The following is a 12,337-nucleotide window of genomic DNA, read 5'->3' as shown; positions in this document are numbered from 1 at the left end:
TTGGAGTCTCCTCCCGAGGCAATACCTCCAATGATGATATTGATGGTTCCAGCAGTGGGTTGACCATCCCTTTTTGCCTCAGGGTCTTTTTCCCTGCCACGATCATTCCTCGGGCGTTTGTCATTACCGACGTATGAGCTCAGGAGTCCTCTTTTAATAAGGGCTTCAATCTCCCGTTGCAGGGCCTTACAGTTCTCCGTGGTATGCCCGTGATCCCGATGGAACTCACAGTACTTGTTCATGTCCCTGGATTCGGGTGGTGACCTCATTCTGACAGGCCATTTCAGTTCCTTCATATCCTTGATCTCCATCAATATATTGGTCTTTGACGTATTTAAACGCATGAACGGCATCGGGGGAAACTCCCGTCTCTATTTTTTCCGATGCTGTTCTTCACGAGGGTTCAGGTCATGCTGTCTTTTATGCTCCATCTTGTCATGGGATGGTCCAACCTTTCTCGGGTTCAGTGTTTCCTCCATATTTATGTACTTCTCGGCTCGGGTAAGAAGCTCGGTCACTGTCTTTGGCGGAGTTTTGGATAAAGACATCCTGAAGGCCTCACACTTTATGGCATATGTGAGGGCAGAAACCGCTGCAGTTATGTGTAGGTCGGGAATCTGAAGTCTTTCCTTGTTGAACCTGGTCATGAAGTCACGTAAGGTCTCATTTTGCCCCTGTCTAAGTTGCATGAGGGAAGCCGCTGTCTTCCTGATGCGTTTGCTGCATGCGAAGAAAGCGGAGAACTTGTCCGCCAAATCCGAGAATGAGGCTATGGAGTTGGACTCTAAGGTTGAGAACCAATCCCTAGCGGCATTCGTCAAGGTTTGCGGGAAGGCCTTGCACATCACCTGATCTGGTGCGACCTGTAAATTCATGACGTCCATGTATATGTTCAGATGATTGATTGGATCGGTGGTCCCATCATACTCTTTGATCCTAGGATACTTAAATCTGTCCGGCAAGGGGAATGTTAATATCTCGGGAGTAAATGGAGTATTAGGACTGAATCTTGTCGTCCCTTTATTGCCCTGAAGTAGGCCCGCCGCAATTCCTTCTTGAATAATCCTAGCGAGTTCCCCGGACTCCATGGTCACTGATCTCGAGGCCGAGGTCACATGGTATACCCGAGGCCCCTGCTCCGCCATTGTCAGGGACATGAGCTCGAGCTCGAGCATCAGTTATAAAACCCCCCTGGGGTGCCGGTGTGGGTGATGGATGCGAATTTCTTTGACTTAGCAGCTGAGTCAGTGTGGCGACCTGTTGCCTGAGCTCTTCAAAGGCTCCAGTAGTGACGACTGCCGGCTGGGGCTCTGACACTTCTGATGATTCCTCTTGAGGAACAGGGATATCCTCAGGAGGGGGTTGGTTTGGAGCGGATGAGCTTGCGGGCGGAAGACCTGATCGCGTGTTTACCATGGCTTTTGGTAGCGCTTCCCACAGACGGCGCCAATGATGCTACCAAAAATCGTACCTGTAGATTTTCCGAGCTTGATGACTGATGATGAGCACGAACGTGATCTTCCGATACCTGAAACAAAGGCAACGAGGTGTGTTCTCGTCGCCCCTCCGATGCTTAAGTCAGAAAGGGAAATATATGCGTGAGGCTATGTGCTGAAGAACAATGTAAAACGTACCTGAATAATGGTTCAAGGTTCTGTATTTATAGTAGTAAGTGACATTCTCCTAATTGGACTCAACTAGCTGGATGTCCTCATCTGTTGGAGTCCTGAATGGTTAAGAAGTTGGTCGAATTCCAGAATTATGCGTGAGATAGGACTCTTGTGGGAGTTAAGATTCCTAATTGCGTAGGAATTCTAAAGGGTGAACAATCGTCAGCAGTAAGGAGGAGCACATTCCCGAGGACTATGCCCGAGGACACATGTTTGCAATATGCGAAGCGTCATGGAGATGTGGTCGGGCCTTGTGTCTCGAGGACGAACATGCTCGAGGACGCCACAGATGGATTTACAACTTTACCAAAATTAGTCCTCGGGATATACTGATCGGGGATATTGTAAAATGTCACCATCAATAACCATTCTGTCAAAACTTTTTTTTTCTCGTACTTATTTTTAATCACACATTTTTATAATAAAATATTTTCCAAATAAATTTAAATATTTTTCTCACTTTTTGACCATATATTCTTCAAAAATTTACTATTTAAAAACATATTCTACACAAGAAATGACTGTGCAAGCAGCGACAAAGTACATAGAAGACAAAGTCGGTGGAATTTTGTTGGGGTCTAAATTATTGTGCTATTGTTGGCTTTTTCTGTGCTCTAACACTGAGCCTTGACAGTAGACTTGATTGAATTAGTGTCCATATATTACTCCCTTTTTTTTTTCTTTTTATCAAGAAAAAGATATGTTGAGATATGGGATATATGCGGGTGATAGTGTATGACCTTCTTGTTACATCAGATATCCAAGGCTAAATTTTAATTGATACGTTTAAAGAGAAAGACGAGTCTATGACATGGGATCAGACAGGTCAAGTCGAGTTCAAAACCAACGATTCAAAGTAATGCAACTCTTTATTTGACTTGGTCATTGAAGTGCACATCTTTGTTTGCCATGGTACATATTGAATACTTGTTGCAAAAGCATTCATATGTCGTTTTGGCTGCTGTTAATACATTTTTTCCTTGCATTTGTTCAATTAATTTCTCCACCAATAGTATGTTACAGTGGTGGCTACGGTTTGAGATGGCGGTCGCAATGGCAGGTGGTGACTATGGGTGGTGTGGATTTGGTTTGGTTGGGGATGGGGATGACTTGGGGAAGAAAAAAAAATCCTTTTCTTTTCTTTTATTTCCTTATCTCTTTTTTTTTCCTAAAAATATTTTATGTGAAAAGTACAAAGTTATTATTTTATCCTTTTAAATATTGATTAAAACATGGTCAATGTCGTTTTTTTGGATTAAATAATGGACATCCATATTGTTGCGTGTTGTCACACCTGTCCTATCCACCTGGGCCAGTGGCCCACTCATCCTGATCCACGTGGCATTCCTGCCGAGGTGGCCCATATTGCCGAGGTGGGTTATATCCGAACTGCTTCTAACCGAGATCCATGGCCCGAGGCGTGGAAGCCTTTGGTTGTAGCTGAGGTCCTCAAATGGACGAAGCCTCGAAGTTGATGCGCGAGCCTCAACCACAAGGAAACATCCTCCATGGTCACTTCTCCCAAGAGATCGCCTGCACGGATCTTATTCGAATGATTGATGGAATGTCTGTCATAAGCATAAAGGTCAAGTTTTGTCACTAGCATGGAGGCCCTGCACAAGCAATAAATGCGCCGTAAGCTAGCAAGTCAAATCTCATGCCTAAGAATAGACGTTTAAACCAAGGAGATGAGGCCACGTGCCACTTCATCCAAGGGTCCCCATTCCATATGTATCACTATAAATACCCCTATTGTATAATGTCAAAGGGCTAATGCAAGAATCAATACTAAAAACTACATTTTACTCAACTCTCTCCATTTACTTGCACTACACTAATCGAGTCTATACATTTCTGCATATACATTTGCGAGCACCGGTTGGTAATTATTGTAAAATCGGATTACGAACAACCCGTCGGATCCCGAACGTCACCGTCCCGCGTCGTTGGGCTACTCGCACGCCCTTTTGAACCGTTCGTTTAGACCGTCCACGTGTCTTAGCGTGTTGGACATTCGCCACGCAAGCGCGGGTGAGACCGGCATCTGTTGGCGCACCTTTTGGGGTCAACACATATGTCCTTCAATTGCTCATAAGTAAAAAGAGACTGCAACAAATGAAAGAATAAGGTATAAGCTGCAAAAGTTTCGAAGGTTTTGATAACACAACTGCAATTATCCCTTAATTTAATTTGCAGTTTCAGGGTTGATGGAATTGTTGGACAAAGTTAGGCTGATTTTATAAGCTTGTAAGTTTTCAAAATTCCCGAGGAAAATTTTGTCAACTTTTACATGAAAGCGATATAGCAAAAAATGAAAAAATTTAAAAAAAAAATTAAAATAAATATATTATATTTTGATCATAATTGAGAATAATTATTATCGTATTATTGAATAATTTTAAAGACTATTTTTGACACCATCACTTAAAACGACTATTTAAAATTACTTTTGATCTATAAATTTGATAAAAATGTATACTATTACAACTCATGAAACTCAAATGAACAATTTTAATCTATTTAAAAGGCAGACAAGTATTTCCATGTTAAGATTTCGGTGTTCGGTTGAGTCATTATTTTGTTGGACATACAACTAGTAAAATCACACATCAAATAAATATAGAAATATTAAATAAGTATAACGTGAATGCAGAGTAATGGAAAAGGGAATACGAGTGGCAGAAAAAATGTAAGGAAGGAGTTTCCTGGCCTATAAAGGTGTTAGCCGGGATAAGTGCCACTGTAGTGGTTCGAGGTCAGCGGTGGTGTTAGTTTGAATATGGCAAACGGTTGTGTTGAAATTTCAAGAAGCGTAGGAGGGCAATATGATAATTTACTTGAGTCTGGTGTTGTAGCTCAACTTGTCAATGTTTTCATTCCACTAATGGTATCTTCTCAAGTATTAATACATAATAATCGAGGTCACCCAATAGGAAACCTTTTCAAAATCTAAGTGCATACAATTATTTTTTTCTCGATTTCTCTTAACATATACACAATTCTCTACATTTGACAACCGAAGCCATAAATCCTTCATATGGAAATTTCTCATTGTACGTTGTCTTCATTTGCCGCAAAGAACCCGTCTACACCGGATATAATCAAATGGGCCCTGCTACTCAAACAGGAATTGGGACAAGTCCCTTCATCAGGTTGAGGTCAGCCCTTGATCTAAAATTTGAATTTCAGATCGGGGGCTAAGATGGTGTCGCCTCATTTCCCGTCACGGGAGCTTTCTTTTCAAAAGCTCCTATTTGAGTAGCATTAGTCTAAACAAACTGGTGCCAGTTTGGAGGCTATTGTCCATCCATTATTCCCATGTAATTAGTCTAAACTATGATTTCGGTTCGAGCCTTAACACTCCAACCCAAACAAAGAGGCTGAGTCGAATGTCCCCCGGGGCACATCCAAGTTGGCGGAACAATCACATTGGGGGGCTCTGGAACCAAGGGTGGGGAGTTCAATTCCTGGTGGGAACCTTTGATCCAATAAAGGAGGAATGATTGGTGGATTAATCACTATAGAGGAAGGCTCCCTTTGAGGAAGGAGTAAAAGTCGTGTGGGAACCTGAGAACCAACAAGGGCGCATCCCGCGATTTACCTCCCTGAGCTGCTGAGGGGCCGGAGGTTCAGGGACAAGGATATAGTCTGGCGCAAGCTGGGACACCTCGTTAAAAAAAAAAAAAAAAAAAAAAAAAAAAGGTGGCTGAGTCGAACAATCCAAAGAATAAGCGCCATTTTATCCATACAGATCCACATGGCAAAATGGTATTGCTTAGCGACCGATCTGCTACTTACACAATCCTTTCGTCCACCACATATCGCCAAATACCCGAACCGTACCACCATTTTTGCCCAACAAAACGCACGCACAGCCACAGCCTCACACAGAAGCAAAAACAATGGCTGCAACCATGGCGACTTCATCAACTGTTGTTGGCTTGGGAACTTCTTCTCTTTCTTCCCCATCTCACTTGTCCTCTTCGAAGAAACTGAACCTCAGCTCAGGTACCCAGATTTTGTTTGATCAAATGCCACAATGGTAAACTCTGCTTTCTGTTTACTGTGTTTTACCTTTCCAGTTGGGATATATATGGCTCACGATGGCGTTCTTTCAGTTGCATAAATTTTCTATCTTCCTGGGTTGAGTTCCTTGTTCAAATTAATGTTCTTTTGATACTTCAATTGTTTGTTTGGTTGCGTCACAATGGTTAATGGATATCACTTTGGATAAACTGCTGCTAGATGAATGAAGAATATATTTTGATTATGCTTTTTTCCCCCTAAAATAAACAACCTATATAATGTGGAACAAAGAATTAGTGTAATTAATTATTGCCTATACAATTGAAGGAAAGTCTGAATCTCAATCTCTAACCATGAAATCTCAAGCTTCACGAATTGATCAAATTGAAGAAAGAACTAATACTTGTCAAAATTTGAATTCAAGATCTTGTAATCATGAATCTTTCTTGTACTGGTTTGAAGTAGGCCTCGTAAGCTCAATGTTGGACCACCTGATAATAAATATTAAGCTAACTTTATCTAATAGCTTAAGCTTTTAGATTAACTGGTTCAACATGATATCAGATGAGGCATATGTCTTGTGTTCATGTATGCTACCTCCCGTTCAAATAATTGAGCACGTAATAGGTTTTAATGGAAACTAAACCACCTACAAGTGAGGAACGTGTAAGTGGTTTACAATTGTATCATTTAATGAAGTCAAATTGCTGTTGTCTCTGACCTTAGAAATATTCTCACAATATGCATTTTTCTCTAGGAACATTTCATGTAGAATCGTCATTTTTTCTTTAATAATCTGTATGTTATTTTTCAGGATTTCTAAAATCTCCGGTAACTGCCAAGAATCCTCTAAGGCTAGCACAAGCTTCAGGAGGAAAGTTCACATGGTAAATGACTGATCCCCAAGAACTAAGACTAACTCGTAATACACATAACTTGTTACTTGTCTAATGAACACATATTATTGTTTGTAAAGCTTTGAAAGAGACTGGCTTCGAACAGATCTGAATGTGATCGGATTCGGATTGATTGGATGGCTTGCTCCATCCAGCGTTCCGGTTATCGGTGGCAAAAGTTTGACAGGGCTTTTCTTTGAGAGCATTGGAACAGAACTCGCCCACTTCCCCACTCCTCCTGCCCTCACTTCACAATTCTGGTGAGGAATAGATGCTATAACCCCTAATAAAAATAAAAAGATGAACCATTCTCTCAAATACTGATTTTAGGTTTTTGTCTTGTCGCCACTATATGAAAATTATACGTATTAGTCCTTCATCCTGTTCGTAAGGGGAGTGTTAATAACCAGATATAAATAAGCGTTTATCATCTCTGATAGCTTAACTTGGATGAAATGATCAAATCAAATACATAGCATACTTGTTAATGAGATTTTATGGGAATTCTTTATTTTATGTTTCTTACTTGGATATGCATTCTTACTGAATAGGTTGTGGTTGGTCTGTTGGCATTTGGGCCTGTTCATCACCCTTACTTTTGGGCAAATTGGCTTCAAGGGAAGAAATGAGAATTACTTTTAAAATGGATATCATCTGTATCAAATATGTGTATGATATGACCTTGTAATCTTTTTTTTTTCAAACTTTATTTCTTACCATATTCACTCAATTCAGCAAAAAGCTAATAATATTTCATCTTATATGGTTAACTTGCTTAGTTTGTTCAACCCTCGTCTGCCGATTTAAAAGAAATATCGATATTTTTAAGTTTAGATGAGTTTGTTTTAGCTTTTGTCTAATCTCGATATTTGGTTGAAAATCAATTATGTCACCAATTTGTGGGGTCTTCAACTGTCTGAATTTTTGGACAAATTTCTTAATTCAAATTCACACTTTTTAACTATCAGATTCGGATACTAATTTGATTATTATCATAACCAAACGGAGGTTAGTACACATCATAGCTACATGAGTACCTTATATACGTGCTTACTTGCATGTTCTTTCCACCACAAATTATCAATAAGACAACAAAAGTTCCAAGATGCAAAGTAAAAGTGAAAGAGATTAAAATCACTTCATCATCATTTCAATACTAAAAGAGCATGTTTCGCTAAGCATAAAAGCTAATCAAAGATAACAAATTATTACCTTCAAATCTAATGATTATCTTGTGCATCTATGGTTTGTCCACAATGCAGGATTAGACCCTATTGGACGGTAGACACTCGACCAACAGGGGGCGCCACGTCGCTCCCTAATTGAATAGGCATTCGTTCAAGTAGCACGGTTCTTTAGCTTTTTATTGTTCTCAATCATTGTTTAGGGTTGTCTAATCCATTTCACCAACATGCCATTTATGTATGATTTGAAGAGGGGCTAAAATGTTCATTTGATAATCAGAGCTTGCATTTGAAAAACAAATTTACGTTTGACCCGCTTTAATGTAATTAACAATTGTGATGATAATAATTAAGTTAATACAATATTAAGTGAAAGTTATTTAATGATGAACAAAGAATAAAGAAGAAAATGAGTTACACTGTATAAACTTGGGCATGCATGGAAGATGAAGAATGTTTTCAAGTATGTTTGTCAGTGGGTTGAGACTTCAATTGGGTTTACCAAATGGGCCTCCATAGTCCCTCAAAGGCTCGAACTTATTTTGATTATAATAACATATAAGTAGTCGGGCTATCAATCTGAGGCTCTGAGCTGAGTCTATCCATTCTTAACTTTCAAGTTTCAAGTATAAAGTTGGCTTTCGCGTGAACTTTTGAGCTGGACGAAGCCCCTTTTTTCTTTTTTTCTTTTTTTTTTCTTTTTTTTTTTTAAGCTAATTCAATGAAATGATTAAAAATCTTGACCAATTTTATGAAGTTAAAAAACAAATTATTATTTAGAATTGGCTACTACAAACACCATCGTACGATTCAATCACGTACTTGCCACTCGTGTTTTGCTCAAACTAAAAAAAAAAAATTGCGAACAACTCAGAGAGCCGACTCGTGTGATTAATCGAAACGAGTCCGACAGTAGGTGAGTCAAACAACTCGACTTGATCAATTTAAGACCCTTAGGCCATGTTTGATAGACATGAATTTCATGAAAAATGGAATTTGATTTCCACTCTAAATCAAAAATGGATGTTTGATAGGTTTTGTCTGGGAAATTTATTTTCCCATTTTGATGCCACCTAAGTCATTTTCCACCAAATTGAGGAAAATGAATTCTAACCATTTTCTAGGTTGCTAGCAGATTTTTTTTTTATTTTTTTAATTTTTGGCAATGGAAAAATATTTTATCCCTAATTGTAAAAAAAATAATTTCTTTAATTGAAAATTTTCATGTAAAATAAAGTCAAACGAACACTAAAAGATAAATGATTTTCTTAAATTTTTTATTTTTATTTTTTTATTTATTTTTTGCAATAGAAACAAATTTTATTCTCAATACCAGTAAATTCTAGCCCTTTAATTGATAATTTTTATGTAAAATAAAGTCAAACGAATATCGAAAAATACTTTTATTTTAACATTTTTCACGCGAAAAATTATACCAATCAAATAAAATAATTGACAATTTCCAATAAAATAATTTCTAGGCAATTCAATTTCTTGAAATTCGTTTTCTTTTCAATCAAATTCTATCTTTGCAATAAAAAAAGAGAGGTGCTACAAGTACAGACCCCTGTCAGAACATACACACACATGGACCCTAATTTTTTTTTTTTTCAATGTGAGACCGACCCCTACAGTGAGGGGTCGATAAGGCTTCTGTGAGAAGCATTTCTCATCAAAAAACTCTTAGCCCCTGTTTGATGCTCATTACCTGAAAATGGGAGGAATGGTATTTTTTAGAAAAATGAGTTGTTGAAAAAGAGAAAAAAATTTTGATTTACGTGTAATATTATTTTATGAAAAATTGTGTGATTGAAAATAAGAAAGAAAAAAATTAAATGTAATGTAATTTTATTCAATGGGAACCACACAGGGCTTAATCACACTGAGGATGTTGAAGAGGTGGCACGTCAAGTGGGGCTCATGCATTATCAAGATGTGGGTGTTTTATGGAAATAAATTGATTCCCCCCCTAACACAGCACAGCAGTGAAATCCCTCTAAATATTTTATAGCCGTTAATGGGCCCAACAACAACCAGCAAGTTTCTCTGTTTGTACAAGTCACTTTCTTTCATTCTACCTTTTGATTGATTGATGGCTCTGTGCATTGTACTGTTGTATCATTTGCAGTGACAATTATTAGTTTCCTAACAAATTTACCTTCTCTACTTCGAAGAAATTTCTTACAATCTCCATATTCTTTACAAAGTTTAATTTTTCACCCCATACTTGTTTCGTGGTCCAAGTTTAAACCAACATTCTGTGATTAATAAATATACTTGTGATTACTTGCATAAAAATGTCTTAATACACATAAAATGAAATACTTTAACAAACAATTTTTACATTTTTCTTTAAACGCACATTGAGATAGTAGCGATACAACACATTAAGATTCTCATACTTGAGTCAAATAGTTTTGCAAAGAGAGTTTGATAGAGTTTTTATCTTTAGGGTAGAGTAATATTTTATATGTAATTTTTACCAATCTATATTTATACTTATCGAGAATGATTAGGTGATCATCACTTTAGTTTGATCATTATTGTTGATATTGTGTAAACATACTAGCCAACATCTTTATTTCCCAATGCACTAGATTAGACACTCATAGGACATTTTTGGATGCATTAAAATTATATTGTGTGTTTTCTCAATCTCTAATAAGTGTTTGCAGACATTATCAAGCTTGTATTTTTGTCAATTACTATTTCTTAAGATGGGAGAGTCTTTTATTTATTGGGAAGAAACTATGCAGATTAAGATGGACGGCCATGACTTTGAAATCTAGGGTCACATTTTGTGTCTTTTGACACTCTGAAAAACTGTATCTTTCATACTTTGAATCTTCACTATCTTCTATTTATGAGCACGACCTTTTGATCTTTGATCAAATTAATGATGCCAACTTATAGTCTTAAACTACAACATCATTCAAAAATACCACAAATTTTCTCGAATGAAAAAAAGGTTCACATTTTTGTAACACAAGAAAAATCTAGACTATTGATTGACATGGTTTTGAATTTTTGGCACCTAAGCATTAGGTGGTGGTCCAAATTTTTAGACCCCCAAGAGAACACATAAACAATATGTGTCAAAAAGTAGATACAATTATTAGAAACTTCCATATGTGTTTTCACTTTCAATGTTTGAAATCTTTGTAGTTTGAGGGAACCTAAAAACTATTTGTATTTAAAACCAGAAATATTGTTCAAATTCGTCCCACGACTTTTATGAAAAACAAATGATAAATTTAATCATTGAAGTATGCTCATTCTCCAAACTCATTAAGATTGTACATATTAGTCGAAAATTTTAAATTTCATGATCGAATTACAGTTGAAATCAAAATATTCATGTCACTCGTCCTCATTTTCGTGTTCTAAAGTTACTTGTAATGGGGCCATGCCACCATATTGAAGATGGTTAAATAACACATTTTACGGAGATTACGTGGATTCAATTAACCTACAACTTGCAATTGAAAATCAAGACAAATATAAATTCCAAAATGGTGGGGACTCACTTGGAAAATTGGACCTCCTCCTCTTCCAATCCATGGACCTTATCTTACGTCGAAGCAAATGTAATTGCGCACTCTAGACGATTCAATGAATTTATACAAATTTTAATTTTAATTTCTTTTTTCTTTTATGGTTAAAATTTCTATTAGGCAACCAACTTATAGCACTACTTCATTTTAGTCCTTGAACTTTTTTTTTCTTTTTTTGAGTTAGTCACTATTTTCTTTTCTTTCAACTTTAGATACTAAGGCCCTGTTTGAGCTCCCTTATAATTAGTTTTGAGGAAAAACTGCATTTTGTAATAGTAAATTTTTTAAGAATGCATGAATAAAAAAGAATGAAAATTTTTAAATTTACTTATAATATTATTTTATTGGAGAATGAGTAATTGAAAAGAAGAGAGAAAAATAAATCTTGAAATTAATGGAGCCCAAACACGGGTTAGGATTCCCATTCTACTAGACTTGATTAAATTTATCTTAATGTGTAAAAATTGGCTAGACTATTGATCTGACTAAAAAATCTCCAATACGTCATGTAAAATTGCAGACTTGCAATCTACGTGATAGTCAAATTAAGAATTGTAGTCTATGTAGCATTGATGTACAACAAATAAATGTCAAGTCTCAGATTAATCTTCAATGTGTTATATATACATCCTAGTACTACTACTAGTGGACCTTATATTCATCATAAAATAAAAAGGTAGAGGGAAAATCCAGTTCTCTACCTATTGAAAGAGAGTTATTGAGTCATTGCTTGTAAACCTAGATGACATAGTTTCGACCCTCTATACTATATGTCAAGTAACAAAGTTCGTGTCAACTTGTACTGAAGAAGGATAATATCATAAAATTATTTCCTTTGTATGTGTTGTACAAATGTACAACCTTCTCACATGATAGGTCTATGCAAATAAAATATTCAGTATGGATCTCCTCGTATGTGAGGAATTGTGTACATAAACGGGCACCAAGCTAAGACCACGTTAGTTGCTCACGTGTATGCCACGTCTTTACTTCTCCTTTTCCTCACA

The 12,337-nt window shown here is 36.9% G+C and overlaps 1 protein-coding gene across 1 annotated transcript; it reads left to right on the top strand.

Annotated features, from left to right (window-relative positions):
* The first annotated feature begins 5,451 nt into the window (after positions 1-5,451).
* Positions 5,452-7,362, top strand: LOC111373133 (photosystem I subunit O). The gene is made up of 4 exons (XM_022995615.1): positions 5,452-5,678; positions 6,511-6,583; positions 6,673-6,852; positions 7,144-7,362. Exons 1-4 carry the CDS (start codon positions 5,573-5,575, stop codon positions 7,232-7,234), a joined length of 450 nt encoding a protein of 149 aa, XP_022851383.1. The 5' UTR covers positions 5,452-5,572; the 3' UTR covers positions 7,235-7,362.
* Positions 7,363-12,337: the final 4,975 nt, after the last annotated feature.

This window comes from Olea europaea, unplaced genomic scaffold (assembly GCF_002742605.1).
Source record: "Olea europaea var. sylvestris unplaced genomic scaffold, O_europaea_v1 scaffold1075, whole genome shotgun sequence".
NCBI lineage: Eukaryota > Viridiplantae > Streptophyta > Magnoliopsida > Lamiales > Oleaceae > Olea > Olea europaea.
The sequence above is the reverse complement of the archived record's forward strand: the minus strand, read 5'-3'. Positions and strand labels throughout refer to the sequence as shown.

What these genes read in the sequence shown, in the direction of transcription:
- LOC111373133 (XM_022995615.1), top strand. Translation starts at nt 5,573, where the DNA reads ATGGCTGCAACCATGGCGACTTCATCAACTGTTGTTGGCTTGGGAACT. An exon ending in TCAGGAGGAAAGTTCACATG is followed by an intron (nt 6,584 to 6,672) that starts GTAAATGACTGA and finishes TTGTTTGTAAAG; the next exon opens with CTTTGAAAGAGACTGGCTTC. An exon ending in GCCCTCACTTCACAATTCTG is followed by an intron (nt 6,853 to 7,143) that starts GTGAGGAATAGA and finishes CTTACTGAATAG; the next exon opens with GTTGTGGTTGGTCTGTTGGC.